The sequence below is a fragment of the Drosophila suzukii genome, chromosome 3 (assembly GCF_043229965.1).
Source record: "Drosophila suzukii chromosome 3, CBGP_Dsuzu_IsoJpt1.0, whole genome shotgun sequence".
Taxonomy (NCBI): domain Eukaryota; kingdom Metazoa; phylum Arthropoda; class Insecta; order Diptera; family Drosophilidae; genus Drosophila; species Drosophila suzukii.
The window spans coordinates 74,778,750-74,797,825 of record NC_092082.1 but is presented as its reverse complement, the minus strand read 5'-3'; the positions used below and the strand labels follow the sequence as shown (position 1 = coordinate 74,797,825).

General features: G+C 39.9%; 1 protein-coding gene and 1 long non-coding RNA gene across 2 annotated transcripts in view; one reads left to right on the top strand and one right to left on the bottom strand.

Moving 5' to 3' along the window:
• The window catches only part of wake (wide awake), a 51,279-nt gene that overhangs the window by 31,682 nt on the left and 521 nt on the right, over positions 1–19,076 (bottom strand). The window contains exon 2 of the mRNA XM_036817029.3: positions 4,635–5,030. Coding sequence (XP_036672924.3) covers positions 4,635–4,765 — 131 coding nt within the window. The 5' untranslated portion in view covers positions 4,766–5,030. The remainder of the gene's footprint in view (positions 1–4,634; positions 5,031–19,076) is intronic.
• LOC139353077 (uncharacterized) lies at positions 6,645–9,401 on the top strand. The gene is made up of 3 exons (XR_011604213.1): positions 6,645–7,223; positions 7,327–7,467; positions 9,021–9,401. It is a non-coding gene; the product is annotated as an uncharacterized lncRNA (long non-coding RNA).

Here is a 19,076-nt window from a genome sequence, read left to right as displayed (position 1 = left end):
CAGAGGCTCTTATAATTCGATTCGGTGTATTTTAAGTATCGTTTTGCCAATCGCACAAATTTAACAAGAAAAGTTTTCGGTTCTAAGTCCTAGAAACTTCATATTTCCAAAACAGCAATTTTTGACAATAGTTGACCTGGCAATGAAAACTTTTTTTATCGATTTTACTTCTATTTTAAATGTATCTACCATTAAGATTTTGTGGTTTTCCCAGTTTTTTAAAGCAGTTTTGACGTCAAAAATATAAAAATATTTAAATATTTAATAAAATAAATTTGTGTTATAAATTCTTTTCAAGAAAAGGTGAGCAAAAAAAAAATTGGCTGTAAAACCTAATTTCATACTTAAAATCATTCCTATTTTTTTGCTGATCTTTTGGTTCTATACTTTGTTGAGGAACGTTACTGTGGCCTGCCAAAAATGCCAGGAATTTAATTTGTTTATTACTTCCGCCCACTGTGCGTTGAATGAGTGTCATTGTCAGCTGTCGCTTTGCGCATTTTTTTCCGCTCGCATGCGAATTACATTTGATTGTTGTGTGGAAATTACTTTCCACACCTCACAGGCCCTGCAAAAACCATGCCATATCATTCGCTGCCTGCGACAGCTGGCAAAGTCCGCTCCCCGATTTTTGCATGGCGAAAGCCTCGCTGATTCTGCAGCCTGATGTGTGATTGAATTCCTGGCACTCGAACTCGATTCCCAACTTGACGCCTACACCAGATGCGTCTGTCCCTCTGGTTCCCCAGGCTCCTCCTCCGGCGGCAATTGTCAATCTGACGGAACCGTTCCACAACCCATTTCAACCAACCCAACAACCCACCCACCAATTGAACTATACATATATCTGAATGCAATAAAAAAAAAATAAAGAAAAAAAAGAATACGATAGCTGTGTATGCTAACAAAAAATGGAAAACTTTTTATTTGATTTATTTCTGACTTTGACATTTTGCCAAGGCAAGGCGCCTGAATATCTGCCAGGGTTCCACGAAATCCCCTCCTGCAATATTGATGATGATAGCAGGATGGCAGGATGGCGGTATGGCAAACGAACAGAAATCAGCAAAGTTTTTCCCACCCAGAGGCATTTACAAGATCCCAGCTAGGGACAACCCATTCAATTGCTGCTCCCTGGCAAAAAGCTGCACCCGCACTAAGTCCTATTTCTTTTGCCATCATAGAGCGAAACTGCTGGAAAGTTGCACCATTGCAGCAAAAGGCAAAAGACCCATGTAAGCAATTTATCTGCGTCCTTGCCGCCGAAGGAGTGCGACGAAACAACAGCGGACAACTTGAGAAAACTGGGGAAATACTTAGTTAAAGCTGCCAAAAGAGCAACACACGACACAATGTCCGCACATAAATAGAGGCGAAATTACATAATGCCCTGGCGAAATAAGTTACGGTTGTGAAGGGCCCAAGACGCCCTCTTGTTTTTACAGCACACCGAGAAAAATAATTGGGAGTCTTTGATTGCTCTACTAAAAATAAGATTAAGCATTACGTCTTACATTACAAAAAAAAATATCTAAAAACCTAAAAAATTAAAAAAAAACATTGAAGATGTTAATATTTAATATAATATATAATTTATAATATGTGGAGAATATATTATACTAAAATTAACAAAACTAATAATAATTGTAAACCTGAAACATAATGTTTCGATAAATAAATAGGTAAGTATATATAAGTCGCTAACTAAATTATGAATGGTAATCTTATGGATAATAAAAGTATATTTTTTAAACCATAGTGTACCACGAGTACAGTCATTCTATCTATATAAATCTGAGCTTACATTTTAAGAACCAACACATTTCTGCAACTAATGTAGCAAAAGCGGAAAGATTTTTACAAAGCTATCTTGCTCTACTAAGTACATACACTTAAACTTCTGTGACTCGAACTTCCCTAGCACGAAGATAAAAACGAACTTGTTTTATTGGCAACAGACAGTATAAACGCACAAAAAAATGTGTTCTATGTTTAATACTTTTTTATGGTCGATGGTGGTTTGAGTTACTGAAGTTTGACTATTAGTATGTGTCGGTCTAACTTTTTTATGACCCCCATAGGTGACCCCTTTTAAACCTATTATGCCAGATATGAAAGGATAGGATATACCAAATTTCCGAAAAATGCCTAATTTGGGAGAATATTTTCGCTGTGCAGCTGGAGAGGTTTGAGGTTTGCCGGCGGCGCTTTCGGGAGTGCTGAGTGTCGGGCACAAAGGCACCCATACGAGGAGAATAATGCCGCAGCACCCACTAAAGGCAAGCTGTTACAGGTCGCAGCAGGGAGCTCCGAAAACGCAACAAAGCCGTCAAAAAGGGGGTTCCCCTGCGGGGTGAGCGACCCCGCACAGCCCACTCGCATAACTCAAGGCGGATCTACATAATTGACGTGAAATACTCGTAACCGTAAATCGTACATTACCCAACAACGTGGCCCAAAGGGCAGAGTAAATCCAGTAAAGGAGTGAAAAAAGGTTAACATGCTGCCGAAATTGCGGAGAAAAGTGCTTTAAGATGGGGCCTGCATAAAAGTTTACACCGCTGATAATGAAGAGGTGTTATTTAATGAGGCAAGCAGCAGGGTGTGGAGATCAAAAGGATATGAGGTACGGCTCTTCAGGAAGGGATTATCACAGGACTCTGTTGCACATCTAACCTGTAACCTCTAACCTCATCTAATGAATCAATTACTCTCCGTCGATTATCTCTACTCCCATTTCCATTACTCGGTGGAAAACTAATAAAGTTCCTTTGGACCTCCGCCATATTACACAACCATATTAACATCAGCGACGACGACAGCATTCCTGTCTCATTTGGGGCTTCATTTTTGTGTGTAAAAAGGCCAACTAAGCCGAAAGGCTTTGCCAAATTACGCATACGCAGTGTGTGCGCCCTGTAATCCATGGCTGTGTGCGTTTGAGGGCGCCGTGTAATTGCATTTGCTGCTGTGTTTACATGTGCGTGCATAATTAGAGCAAATGTTGTTCGTATAATCAAATCATCGGAAGGGTGGACCTTTTTCAGCCCAAAGGACACCCGGCCACGCCCCGTTTAAAATGGGTTAAGAAGGGGTTTTTGAACTTCGGGATAAATGAGTGAACTTTAAGCGAACCCACTTGTACATCCTCGAAAAACGGGCTGCTCGTGCCTAATTGAGTTTGCCGCCTGGCATTCTTTCGCCCTCCCAGCTCCTTAAGCAAATGCGAATGCCAGGACATAAAAAGCATTTTCATTACAGTGCGATGCAGTGAGGCAAAAAAAACAGGAGAAATGTTGAAAATTCCTTTTTCCTTTCTTGCAGCACACGCAATAAAGAAGAGCAGGCGAAATTGCGGATAAACATAGCTGCGAATCTCTAACGAGCTGCTTTTCCGAGCTGCTTTCCCGGCCAAACAAATGAGCAATGGCAGCGGGACGTGCATGGGAATCCAGATTGGTTTGCCACGCCCCCATCGGTACGTAGAAACGCCCAAACGCCCAAAAAATACACTTGGCCACTGAGGCTCCAGGAGGAGCTATTTATCAGCAACTTGGAGGGTCCTTCACACACTGCATCCGTTGCCTAAAACCGAACTGAACTTGGCCAAAAATGCACCTAAAAGCTGCTTTTCATTCATTTCCACAGGGTACTTGGAGTGCGCACACTTTCAAGTTAAAGAGACTCTGACGAATTCCGAAATTGGTTGTCTGAAAAACTGAAGAATTTAAATTGGGTGTTTTGTACATTCTGCCACTGCAAATCTGATAGAGAACTAAATGTTACTTCAAGCAAACATCTCCCTAGAAATGGCAAACATTTATTGTATACAAAATGATGGGATTAAAATGTCTCAAGTATACAAATAACTATACAAATTAATCTGTTGAAAGAAATCTTCTTTACTAAGGGTTTTTATTTATTGCGATGTGATAGTAGAAAATCTGTCTTACCTATTTACACATTTTTGATTCAAAGAGAAGTCCTTTTTATATCGTTTCTTAAATGAGTATAGAAAGAAAACTAAATAATCCTTTCTTGCCTGAGCTGTTCATGTATTTTCAAATTATTTAAGGGCTACCTAAAAGTCATCAACATAATGATATATATATAACATTTGAGTTTAAAATCATTAAAGCTGTTATATACGCAGCTTTTCTTCGAGAACTGTAGAAAAACATCGTTGTAGGACTACCTCAGTAATTGCTAACTTTAATAAGAACTATAAAATGAAATGATACAAAGCATTCCTTATCACAATAAGTCGATTAATAACTTTAAGGTACTAATAAAAATCATAAACATTATGTAAACTCTGGTAAACATAAGTTAAAACATGTTAAAACTGAATTTTAGGGAACTTAATGATATAATCGTTAAATACGCAGCTGCAAAAATTGAATTTAGTTTCGGACCGTGCCCATTGATTGGCAACTAAATCGCTTTTGATTGTGGCCCAATCCGTTTTCAATCCGCTGTTCAAACAGATTGTTAATTCTGTTTGCCTTCGGCTGGCTGACAATTCATTGCGTGGGAAATCCGGCAAATCCGGGTGGCCACTACCCCCTGAAGCAGCCCCTGAAATCCCCGATTACCCCCTGCGGTGGCTAAGTAATGGCAAACATTCGACTTACTGTCGCTCCTTGCGCTGCTGTCGCTTCTTCTTGAACACTTTCCTCACGCGCAGCAGGAGGAAGGCGGCCCGGTCCACGGAGAGGGTGGTGCCGCTTTTCTTGGCAGGACCCGCTGCAGAATCCTGTTCCATTGTGGTTGCTACTCCTGACTCCTGCTGGGGTTTCTTCTGCTGTGGGTGTCGAGTTGGGTGTCCTTTCTTCTATTTTTTTTTGTTGCTGCTTTTTTGCTTATTTTGCTTGTAAGCCGCGAATGCCGCTTATGAAAAGTTGCGCCATGGCTGGCATTTGTATGCTCCTGGCGTAGTCCTTTGGCTGCTGGATTTCTCACTTTTGGCTTGGCTTTGGCGTTCGTCCCTCCTTACACTAATACCGGCACTATCCCCATCCTGCGAGGATCTAAAGTGGGGCGAACATAACGGAACATGGTTATATCTACGAGCATGCACACACACGCCTCGATTTACATATCCTGGCAGGACCTGCACGTGTTCCCAGCTGGCTCGTTGCCTTTGTCTGACAATTGCGTGCCAAGAAGCAAATAACATTTTGCTTACTTGTCGCAGGACCTCTTAGGACCCCCCTGAACCCCCGGAAATCCCACTTTCCCCACAATACACACACACGCTTCGTAAGCATTCATATGGATGATATTGTTTTATTTATGATCTGCTGTTATGGCTGCTTAGGTAAGTTGCGAAATTCTTGGCGTTTTACGCATTTCCATAAACGAATTTCCCCAGTTCCCAAGCACCCAAACCCCCAAGGACATTTGTCTTGACACGTTCTTTCTTTTATTATTGTCAAATAAAAATTTAAATTCATGTGGCTGGCAAAATGGGGACCTTAACCCAAAGCGAAAGAAAGTGAACATAAACAAGGAGCTTTATTTTCGGTCACTCTTTGAGTTCTCTTTGGATCTGAATGTTCCCACATTGTCAGTCTCAGTTCCATCAGCATTCTCATTGTCAGCTTCATTATCATAATCGTACCTTTTTCCAGATCAATTACGGATTAACTGTCAAGTTTATTGGTGTGCAAAAGCAGGGGGAAGGTAATCTTCGGAATCCCTGAGAATGTTCGCAGCACAAAGTTGAATGTCTCAACTGAACACCCGCCTCCCATTTTCCACCTGCTGTCGTTGGTGACTTCTAAGTGAGCTTGAGTGGATTTTGAAAACATTTTCAGCACTCTCAGGACCCAGGACTCAAACTCACATGCAGGCAGACAGGCTGCTCTGTGTGCGACAGTCGCCTTGACAAAGGATAAGAAATTGCTGTGCGGCCAAAAAACCGAAGACGAGCTGAGGGACATGCCACAAAAGGCGACTTATCGGCTAACTTAATATTGACTTATTTGCTCGCCGCCAATCGAAAACTATTTACGAGGTGGCAGTCCTGAGACATCGGTGATTGCCACCTGCCTTTCTTGACCAAATCCGGATGATAAATGATTATGATGTCGTATTTGGGTCAACTGAATTGCTGATCAACTGGCTTGGCTCTGAAATAACTGGCCAAACAACTCCATTCTTGATGAGGCTAATGGTTATGGGGCAACGAAACAATTATATCTTGATTTGATAATCACAGCCGGAAGCTGTCAGTTCCAGATGGCTGTCAGAGTCAGGCGCGCAGAAAGTCAAAAAGTTGAGCTGGCAAAAATTCCGGAGATAGATTTCAGTGAGGGATTTGTATCTGTCATCCAGAATTTAATTGCTATATCTTCAGATTGATTACTTTTTCTATATTTATGTATTCACTAGTGCTGGTAAATGCTAAAATTTTGTGAAAGATATACAATGATAGATTGAAATATAGGGATCTAATAATACTCGTATTTTGTCTGTTATTATAAAGTATATAATTCAAAATATATAATTTATAAGGAGAGAAAAAGATTGAAAAGTGCCACTTAACTTGAGAAACTTTAGGGTTTGCCTTTTAAAAAACATTTGAAGAACGCTTAAATTTTTATAACCTATATTTTTCCATTGATATTTTAATTTCTTCATTCTTGGATTGATTTCATTAAATGGAAATTAAATTAATATATAATCTGTATTTTCACGAGATTTGTGTTGGTTGAGAAAAAACACCAAGTGTAACCTTACTTGGGCAACTTTAAGGTTAAAGTTTGAAAAACTAGTTAAGAAAGCCGAAACTTTTCAAGGTACCTATTACTTTTTTGATGTAACTGAAACCACTAACAGAACTAGCAGACCTCAGAACTTCTGACCACCATCAGCAGATGACACGAGGATTAATTTCCGAAATGTTCTCCCACGCCGCCCGGATATTATCCTGCATGCAAGAGACGTTGGCCATTTTGGCCAGGAGCTCTGGAGCTCCGAAGCTTGGAATCGAGTTAATTGAATGTCATGGCAAGCTACGCCGCTGATTGGAACCCGCGAGGGTTTCTGTTCTGGCCAAAAGCCCGTGTCCCTGCCTCGGCTGCAAGTCATTTCCGGCACGCCTTTGGCTTAGATTGCGCAATTTGACTTTAAAGTCAATCATTTCGCGCTCCGAGGGCTGCTGCTCCTGTTGGCTGGTGGGCCAAAGGACGATAAACGACACATCCCGGGAGGGACAGGTGAGTTGGGGTCACCACATCGGTGGCACGTCACTTGCAACGCTTCCGCTGTTGATTTATTCACCATTACCGGAACGCTCGAACGTGACTGGTTGCGGTCCAGGACACCAGGACACGGTACACTAGGACACCGGGACACCAGGACACCAGGACACCGGGCCACCAGGACACACGGCGTCTCAGCATCGCGGCAAGGATGCCATAATTAAATAACAATTTGCCAGCGAACAGCAAAGGGGCGGAGGTAAGCTTGTAGCAGGACACCCAAAGGACCCTCGCACATGTGCGTCGGTGGGGGAAAGGAGCGGGGTGGTGGCGACAGGGAGCTCCACAGGAGCATTAGGCTCCCTGCCTTGCCATCAAGTGCCTCGCATAAAGCGAAAGCAAATGCGATTGCGAATGCGAACGCGACCAACTCCCTTAATGGGCCAACATTTTGAGGACCTCTCGCCTTTGCACTTTCCTTTGCATAATTTTCTTTTTTTCGGGCACAACAAAGCTCTAAACTGGAGAGCAAATATATAACATAACAATTGTGTCTAGATTAATAGAATTTTTAAGAAAATCACTTTTGCTTGTTTTGAAAATGTTTAAGGACTATAATCAAACTAACCTACTAGCCTATGAACTTTTCTTCTAACTTAGCCTTCAAAAATAAGTATTATTATATGGTTTCTTACATAATTTAATTTGTTAAATCCTCGTTAATCTTGCAAATTCTCTGGAACATGATGCCTTGTCATTTTTGTTTATAATAATAAATATTTAAATTTTTTTAAGATCTTCGGGATAATTTACTTTAAAGCTTTTAAGATTTGTTTAAACTTAAAAGTATTTTTGGTGGGTGAAAGTACAATATTCACAAACAACTTGTTTTTTATGATTTATTCAAAAAATATTTTGAATAAGACAAATTCTTTAGTATATATTTATAAAAAAAAATTTTTAAATCCGAAAACTTTTATCTTTAATTGTAAATGTAACATTTTTAAAACAAACAAATGATTTTTAATAATTTAAATAATAATCGAAGACTGTTTCCATATTAATTGTAAAAAATCAAATTAATAATAAGTCCAAACAAAGGATGTTAGGCTGAGATATTTCTATATTCGTTGGCAGACATTTTTTCCGAGACTTCCTATAATTTTTCCCTCGTCTGTATCTACCAAATTTGTTTCCCATTTAGCGTCCAGCTGGTCGAGACATCTCCAGAGAGAGCAAACGAGTGCAAATTTATGCAGAAAGTAATTAAAAGAACCGTTGTCCGGCTACATTTCCTGGCCGAGTAGTCTGCTCATGACGCGTCGGGAGGAGGGGAGGGGGGATATTGGGGAGTGGGCGGTTCAGGGGGCGTGGCCTCCATTGTGCAGGGGCTTTGAGAGGTTTTTAACGATTTGTTTGCGCTCATAAAAGTGAAATTTAATGAAGTTGCAGCATAAAAGGCGCATAAACACGAGCCAAGTGGCTCGCTGACCTTTGTCCTTTGTGCTCTTTTCCATCTCTGTCTGTCTCCTCTGTTGTTGTCTCCTTTGCTCTGCTTAAGTGGATTCGTTGAGTGTTTGTCACTGTCTTAATTACTTGGCTTTGCGTCTCATTGTCCACCGGCCACGAAGGCAAATACCAAAAGGCACCTCCAGCTAACGAGCTGCTCAGCTTCTGCCCTGTGATCCTACCAGCCACACCTATTAACACCGCACAGAACCACCCCCAAACCACCCCCTAATCACCCACCTCTCAACTCCCCCTTAAGATTTCCCAGTGGGGCAGCGAAAAGTACAATCAATTTCATTTCAGTGTTATACAAGCTCAACACACAGGGGGGACCACAGGAAGTCAGGGACTCAGGATCGCATGCCCCCCCCACCTAATTTAAAGGACTAATTGTAAACAGTTTGGTTGAGAGTGTGTGGCTCAAGCTTTTGAGATTGGAATTGGTTAGGCCTTCGGCTAATTTCCCCTTAATTTGTCTGAAACACCCCAAAAGGAATTTGGAATGAGCTGAATTAAGATGCTGATGAGGAATTTTGACCTTCAAGTGTTCACACTTAATTTTAATACCTCTAATCAAGGAGGTAATTATAAATTCTTATTTCATTAAGGAATCATATTTTGAAGTATGTAATTAAATACCCTTAAAGAATCCAATTAAATAGAGCATTATGCAATATATAAAGAAAATTGTACAAATTAAGTTGTATCTATCATTTAAAAATGTTAAGCAGTTTATTAAGAACTACTTATAAATTGTGTTTCCCCTATCATTGCGCAAAAATGTCGCTAACAGCTTTGTTTATTTTTAAAGCCCAGCCCATGTCAAACTATATATAAAATACCTGTCTATCAATAATATATATTTATAGCTGACAGCGCTAATAATAAATTACGAAGTATTTTTAAAAATACATCCCATTATTCATGTTCTCTAATGCTGTCGTTGCTTTAAATTAGATTGTCTAGCCTGCAGAAATAAAATCTAAACAAATTATATTATGTTTGTTTTTCATTAAATATTCATTGGCAGTATCCTGACTAAAGAGTTCCCAGTTGAATTTATCCATCAAACAATTTGTGGCTAATTTGCCTGGAAACCTAGCAGCCAGCCACCGATTTGTAAAAAGCCTTTAGTCTTATCCTCGTAGACACCAACGATATATGAGTAGCTTCATAGGCAGGACCTTGTCTGGCCTTCTGGGCCAAGCTCCTTATCTAAGGAAAACACTCTCGATACACCTAGCAAAAAATGACAGTTGAAGTCTATTGTTTTACACAGACTGCCCATAGGCTCTATGGATGTATGATGGGTAGGTATATTTTCAGTAACTGACATACGTCTTTCAAATACGCTCTTTGCCTGCCATCCCACTTGACCCGCCGCCTCCCTCATTCAGTTGTTATTCGTCTGGCATTGTCTGGCTAAGCAAAATGTATGGCCTTATCTGCGCCTCTCCACGGCCCACAATATTAGCACTTGAGTACAATTTTCCAGCGCAAATAGCCGGGCTAACAAAAGCCGTTAAGACAAAGCATGCCAGGACGAGCGATGAGCGTTAATAATGCGACATGTTAACAAGGCGACGCCCTAAGAGGATTGGGATTTCTCGTCAGAGGATGGAGAATAGAGGAGGAATTTGGTTGGGGAAGCGGTGAAGTGAGGTGTTTTGTCTGCCTAGGGGTTCCTGTTTTCCCAAAATTTACATTCTGGCATTTGCTACATTTGCTACATGGCAGCTTGGAAAACTATATAAAAGCAGCGCGATGGGCGGCGAGTCAGACACATATTAGACAGCGACAACGGGGCGTATGAGTGTCGTCCGCACGTTATTTTCATTCGGGCGTCCAGCCATGAAAATGCCAGCCTTCAAGTGTATTTATACTAACGCCGGGGGTTTGGGCACTTGTGTGTGTGTTTTTGTCTTTCGTCTGACTTGCCCGACATTTATGGTTCAAGTTGCCAAGTTTTGTTTTCTTTTTAGCTGAAATTGTATGCCGCCATTCGCCATTCGCCATTGACTGGCGCAAAGGCACACAGCAACACACTCACATCCGAGGTAGTTTTGTTTCTGAAAGCACCAAAATACATAGCTTTTGGGTCCAGGACGTTTAGCCCTCTGGCTGGCATAGTAAGGCAATGGAGTGTGGGGAAAGGGAGGGGGAAAAGGTTGCACAGATTTCATGCCTGGCTGCATGCAGCTGGCAAAAAACAAACAAGCCAACAAAGAAGCCAACCAACGCTGGCCAACAACAACAGGCGCAGTGAAATCCAGCTAAGTGAAATAGTTTACATTGGTAATTAACATTTACATTTAACCACTTTACTAGGCATTTTTGAAGAAAAAGAGTGAGATGGTATTTTATGTTTTATATTGCAAGTCCTAGTAACTATGAAAATATTTCAGTTATACAAGGAATGTTCAAAAAAATTTAATTATATGAAGTTAAGGCCTAATGACACTTGCTTTAATTTGACCTACTGACTTTGTTTTTGGGAAAAAGTCATGGCAACAAAGAGAAAAAAGGGTTTACAGCATAAAAACATTTTATTCATTTGTATATTAAATCATTTTAAAGTAGCATTGAAAAGTCATGGCAACCTAGAGAAAAAAGGGCCTACAGCATATAAAACAATTTATGTATTTATATAATAAATCATTTTAATGTAGCATTGACTTTAAAAAAAATCCAGTCGGTGAGCCATAAATTAAGCAAGTGGCATAAGGCCTTAACAAGATTATCTTTGATATTTTATTTAATTTTTATTTAATTTATAAATACTTTTTCAAAATCTTAATGCCCCCTTTAGCCCACATTTTCTTTTTCTATCCTTTATAAAATTTTAAATAATATTTTTTATCCGAAAAAAGATCAGAGAGTGTAGGGAATATGATCCATTGCTTTAAGTTTATACTTTAACAAGTATGTCTGAGTGAAAAGTTAAATGTCCGCACTTTCGTGCGAACAAACATTAATCCCTGAAGACAGTCATAAGTGCCTTTTAACGATTTTTTCTCTTTCGAAATTCGATTAACATATTTCTTTCAACTTGCAAGTTGAATTTGGCAGGCGAGTTCGAACCTTTAAGCCGGCTGGCAACTCGTGAAAAATTCTCTTAGGCCAACTTTTACTGTCTATTCAATATGGATGAGTGAATGGGGATGCTGATGGAGAAGGACTACAGCTCACATATGCGCAGCGGGGATGATGATGCTGAAACGCGGTGACAACCAGGCCAACAGACCCATGAATATGCCCCTCCACCGCCTAAATGTATAAATGGGGGGATGGTTTTGGGGGGCCTTGAAAAATTACAAGCTTTTAAATTGAAATTTCCGACTGCAAGCAGGAGTGCGGCATAGGGAACAAGGAGCCAGGAACACGGAGACAACAGGACAACAGGACTACATGGCAGGACACGAACGCGGACACGCTCCGTTGTTTATTATTTGTGGCTTTATTATTCCGGCCACTGGCCCTGGGCAATATTTTCCGTGTACCCTCATTTTTTCCCTTTCCCCATTTTCCTAGGCTGCCAACAATTTGCCACGGCTAATCAGCAAATGAATTGCCACAACACACTGCGTATACGCCACGTTGCTATCTTATTTTTTAACCAGAGCTTTTCCCAGTTGGAAAATTATAGAGTAGCTTGGGTAATGTGTAGCTTCGGGGAAGAGCAAATATAATTAGCTAGCCCTTGGCCAAAAGGCAACTGCCAGTGAACTGACAATTTGACCTCAGTTGGAAGGGTACGGGGAAAGAGGGCGAAAATCCCATCCTCTTGGCCAAGAAAGTGGTCAATTATTCTCTGGCTGGGTCAGAAGTGATTAGACGATTGATGAACGTTGGCCAATTTGGGGTTAAGCACACAGAATGTCTAAACCCAGACTGGGTTACTACTGTAAGTAAGAGGACCCTCTGTGAAAAGTGTTAATTGACAGACTAATTGAAACAGCCGCAAAGGCAATTTGGAAATGGAATTTGAGATAAACACAATTAATGCTTGACTTTCTAACCCCTTCGCAATAATGAAAAGGCAAAGACAAACACAAACACGAAATTTCCATTTTGCCCGGCGTTAGCATAATTGTGAAATTAGAGAGACTCTCTGTTTACACATCCGCCCACTTGAAGTAGTGCATTTTCATTTTCATTTTCCCAGAATGTTCCAAATACCGATTGGATTGGCAACCGAAAACTCAACTCCAGTCCCTTCAGTTGACTGGGCCCGAAAGTAATTGCATTTTGTAATTAAATTTATCTAAGAACAGGCAGTCCCACACAGAATTGAAAACAACCGAATGGGCATTTATGCTAAATACTAAATAATAATATGGCCAAGGATAAGGATAAGCTGACCAGCAGTTCGTAAATTCTTGAAAATTCCGAGAAGTAAGGAGCGGTATTAAAACAGACACGCGCCCACAAGGCGTATGCGTGAAGATTGGCATTGTCGGTGGGTCAGAGCTTTTGCTTGAACGCAAATTGGCAAACGCAACACGGCAGATGGATGGGATAGGCAGCTCGGGCAAATGATTGGGGAAATCCCCTCAAAGGCAAATATCCCACAAACACGTGAGATAGATAAACCGGATTGTCCGGGGGGGGGGCGAAACAGGAAAAAAACAAGTCGCAAGACAGCAAAAAATAAAACAGATTCGCGCTTCAGTAAACAAATCCCAAGCAAGCATCGGTTTGGGCCACATTAAAGCCGTAAGTACCGGGAAAAAAATGACAGACGAGGAGATTTTTTTTGGGGGATTCCGGGGGATACCCAATCGAGAAACTGTTTGGTGTTGAAGTTGGCCAAATATTGACAGGGCCATGTGCGAAGTTGGCGATGCGAGGAAGGAAGGGCGCCGCGACTAAACGACCTACAAATGTAATTTCCCTACGAGCCAATCCACCGCCGCTTACACAACCAAATCGATGACAGGACTAGAAGTACACTCAAAAAAAATTGGTCTGACTCCTGAAAAACTTACTACAACATATAAATGAAGCTTGTAAAGTCAAAACATTTATAAACTAGTCTTGAAACTTTGAAATCTCAAAAAATATATATAAAATTGTTAGAACCTATAGTAGAATTTTATTTGGGAGTTTTTTTTTCATAATTAATGGATAATATATTTATTTTATTTTAATTTAAGCAATTATCTAAAGACAAAAGATATATTTATATTTTAACAAGATACATAATATTTATTTTGAGTTAGAATTAGAATTTATTTACTTCGAGGAGAAAGGACTTAAATTCAAAAACATTTTGAAATATTCCTGAAACTCGACATGAAAAATTAAGAAAATTTTGAATAGTGTTTATCAGAGGGTGTTTTTATATCATTTAATTTGAAAATAAGTTATTATACTTTAAACATTTATTAAACTTATAATGTTATCTCAACTATTTATGTCTTGTTAATATTTTAAATACGTTTCATTTATATTGAGATTAAAGTTAGGATACTTGCAGGCATTTATTCTGTAAAAATGAAGAAACTTTAACTATCCTTATTTTCTCTGAGTGCTCTGCCAAAAACAATTTGTAAATCCAAATAGATACACAAATCAACCGCAAAACAAAATAAAACGAAACATATTCGAGGAGAGGACATCAAAGGAAACTAGAGATGGAGGGATACACAGGAAGCGAAAGACAATTACGTTCAATTTGAACCACAAGGACTCTGCAATTCGACTTCCCTCTTATTTGGAGAGAGCTGAAAATAGAGAAAACCGAGTCTAATTGTAATTTGGCTGCAGCCAAGCGGGATCAAAACAAATTGAATCGATGGCACGAAGGCGATTGAATTACGCTAGTTCGGTGTATATTTACACATGTCTATATATGGGGGGGGGGGGAGGGGGGGGGGGTCAGTTCAACTGGACAAACTTTAAGTACCATCCATATCAGAATTGCTTATTGTTTGCTCGCGCTTTGCCTTCAACTGCAAACATTTGCACACAAACATGGAAGTGTGTACACTTATGGACCGCCCGCCTCGGCATTATAGAGCTATTTTAGTCGGCACTCGCTCATAGTTACAGTCCAAGGTCACAGGACCCCACACGCCCACATACGCCCACTCACACACACACACACACACACATATACTTATACTACCACCCGACTGTGAAATATTTTTAAAAAGAAAAAGCGTAGCACACTTTTCGGGGCGCCCATTTTTGACACTTCATTAGTTCGCCTGAATGAATGTTTCCGTTGTTGTACGTGTATGAAAAGCAGAATAATAATAATCATAATAATAATGATGACGGAGACGATAAAGATGAAGAAAAGAATGCGTATAAGGAGAAGGGGGGTCAAACTTTTTTATGACTTGCCCTCCAACACCTTTTGGCCATGGGAGAAATTTGCCTATAAAGTTCGGAGCTAACTTCCCAATTGTAACCAATAACGAAGAAAAGAATCGATGGAGAAAACTTTCAGCTGGCAGAACACAGAACGAGAGCCATAAAATCGCTACCGGCAGTTGGGTAATCGCCGGATTGGGCCAGGGAAAAATCCGGAAAAACATTCCGGGGGGCCAGCTGCCAGCACGACTTTCACATTCATGATTTACGATGCGTCTCCGATGGGCAACCGAAAGCGAGGCCATTCCCCAGCCAGGTGGCACAAATCAATGGGATCTCCCTGCTCCCCTAACCAGTTTTCCTAGCATTGTCTTAGCCATAGAGATCCTGGCGCAATCCAATGCACATCCCGGGCATTAATCAAGCATAAAAGTGGAGCAGACAGAGCAACCGAATTGGTAATAAGGCTGTGCGATAAGCCCCAAGGATATCATACTAACAGACTGGGGCTTCTCCGACTTCAATTTCTGCGTTTCTTACCTCTTAATATCTAAGCCGGAAATTGCGAGAAGAGAATTGCAAAAATGTTTCTTTAATTAGCAGCGTTAATTAAAAGCAGAGCGTATAATTAAAAAGAACCGCAGCGATACAAAGGCACAATAAAATGTCACTCTAATTGGCGTGCTCAGGTCATGTTGCATAAAAGCCAGAAATAAATAAAACAACTCAGCTGGCCTATGAATATAAATTGAAAGTGAAATGGAGAGTCGAAAAAAATGGAATGTGAAATAGCCGTTTGTATCAATTAAACTGAAGGCCGGTAGTTTCGGGATACCAAGCAAAGAAAAACATTGAAAGGATAACAAAAACTAAAATAATCATAGTTTTTAGAGCTGTGTTTGGTTATACAAATAGTTCATTGTAAGCCAAACAATATAAATTCTAGCAAAGTGGCCCAATAAAATTCAATAAATTAAATTGAAAAATTAATAAGAACTAACATTACATTAATTTGTTCAAGCTAATATTTTATTGTAAATTAAAACCCAAATAAATTCAGTGACAACAAAAAGAGTAACAAAAACTAAAATAGTAATATTTTCAGAGCTAATGTGGACTACAAATATATTCTATAATAATCTAAGCAATAAAAAATCAGCTTAAATGGCCAAAATAAATCCAATGATATATACATAAATTTAATTTGTAGTCCCAAAATAAATTCGCTTAAAATCTCAATATTTATAGCCTGGCCAGATTGGTATAATTAGTTAGAGGAAACAGCAAATGCCCCTTTTTAAATAGCCAAAAATAAGGCAAAGTTATATTCAAGTAAATTTATTTTTAAAAATATAAAAAACATGGTCTGCCTCAGCTGCTACAATCTTTATTAATTGCATTGCAATGAACGTTGGCATTTTCGCACATATGGCAGAGCAAAAAAGGCCAAGAAATGTCAACCAGGCAGATGCCCACACCCATATCCAATATATATGGTCGGAATTCTCGGAACGCATCGCCTGCGTCGTCACTGTCATGAAATGCACAAATTTATTGAGAGCATGTCGCGTATATATACCCCATATATAGTATATGCACTTTCCGGACAACATCGTCCTTGCCGGCTTTTGATATAATTTTAGTACTTCTTGTTTATATTTTTAGTGGCAATTCCAATTACTCTGAGTTGTCAAGGAGCCGGTGCCCAGAAATAGCAATTTATATATATTATAGGCAAAGTACTTGTAACAACTTTGTATATTTATGTATTTCAGAAGGGCTGCCTGCCTGTTTCGGGGGCAAAATGAGCACTTAATCATCTCTAGCAGATTTAATTAAATGCAGCAAAATAACAATCCGGCGAGCAGGCAGCGATATTAATCATACGTCATGTTGTCAGCTTTATGAAAAGCCTGCATAAATCTCTGCCAAGCCGCAGAATGCAGGCTGGTGTAAAAAAAAGTGCATGTGTGGGCGCTGCCTGGTGGCAAATTGTTTCAAATGTGCGCAATTTAAACGAAATTGAGAAACCAAAGGCGGAAAAATAAACGTTTCGGCTGCCTTTTCCTTTTGACAAATTTCCAAAATAAAAACCCCGGCAGCATTCGGTGGTTCTGGGTGTGCTGTAATAAACTGGCTGTGCCAAAAAAGTACACAAAAATCAGCTAAAAGGGGAAAATCCGAAAGAAAGGGGCAAAAAAGAAAGTAAACAGCAGCAGGAACAAATGGCTCGTTTGGCTAACCTTTTCTGTTTGGCTGCCTCTGCATTGCTTTTGTTTATAGAAAAGTTTAAATTGTGTCAATTTTTTTCCGACGTTCCATTGCCCGCGCCATGCAGAAAGTTTTGCGAACAAATGAAATGTGGGTAAAAACAATCTCCGAAATCAAGACAAGGACGAAGGCGACCTAGGACCGCCAAAAAAAAGTGGGAACAAAGCCAACAAAGTGTGTTTTACTATGCCAGAGGAAAAAAGATGGACCCAAAGGGCTCCAAACAGCTGGAGATTTCCAGTACTCCAATGAATTTCAGCTATTCACATATTCCCAGAGAGAGGGTTACAATCGGGGATATTTTAGATGTTCACCTGATGGGTCAGCATCGATAGATATAAAGCTTCATATCATCATAGTTTCTCTGCTCTTAACAGTTCACTGCGGTCCACTGAAGCGAAAGCATTTATATTTCGTTGAAATATTGATGGCATAGGGGGGATGTACAATTTCAGCACACACATAAATGTGGAATGTAAGCTGGTGTAAGTATATTACAAAAATTCAATCATGGAGTCCCATTTTATGCAGTTAAAATAAATTCCAAAATGGCAAGGACTTCGTGTAAGTTAATTACTTTGTATCTGAAACCTACATGGACATTCCATGGCGAGAAAATCAGATAAATCAAAGGTTTAATCATTAAATGGGAAAATGCAATTAAAAGGTGATTTAATCTTTATGAAATGCCAGGTATTTAGAGGAGAGCCATGTCATTAAGAAAAAGAAAATAAGAAAACTATAGCATACATCACACCAAATACAATTATTTATCCATTAATATCTGACCAAAAATGTTTGCTCATTATAATCCATTAAAAGAAAAACTCTCTACAAACAATGGAAAGTTTATAAATGCATTTTCATTAGTCAAAATTCAGATCGATCGATACTATTAGCCCTTAATTACATTTAACTCCCCCTAATGAGTGAGGTGCTTCCTTCGCTGCCCACCTTAAAAAACACCTAATTTATTGATTTATGTATTCAGTCCATTTGGGAAATTAGGTTTCAATCATTTCCAATTGATTTCTTTGTCGCCACCCAGAAACTTTTCTGGCAACTTTTAGCAGGAAAATAGTTTTGTCGAAAAATGGGGGGAAAAGTCTGTGGAATGGAATGCAAATGCTTGGTATCCGAGTGGCCGGCCAAATCCACTGCCAAACTAATTTGTGGGAGAAACTATGTGAGGGTTTCCCCTGGAAATGGAAACATGTGCGGGTGAAAGCCAAAGCCCAAGCTAAAGCCAAGATAAAACAATAGAAACTAGGGAAACTTGGGTTTAGTTGGGCTGCCAAAAAGAAAACTTTGGCTGGCCCAGAAATTAAAGTCAATTACTTGGGGGAGGCGATTGAAAAGCAACCCGAACTTCTGGACATTTTACGAGCTCCCGTGGGATGTCCATGTGTGTGTGCTTCTAGCCATTTTGGCAATATAAATGACGATAAATTAATTATCGGCCGATCAAGTCATTGTCGCCATTAATTATGGCCCAGGATGCTTGGGCCCAACGGCCTTTTAATAGTTTTTCACACGCCCTTTGGGACGCAGGACCTTCGGTAATTAGGAGATTTTCAGATGAGGGGCTTGAGGAGGTCGAGATGAAATATGGCGTGAATGGGTCGAGGTTTTATGGCAATGTTTGCTGCCTGAACGGCAGCATCGTCTGGGCCATGAATTTAATGCGCTGCAACAGTTAATGATTTTATTGGCACTCCGCTGGCAACTTGGCAACATCTTGAGGAGAGGGGGGATGAAACTGGGGAC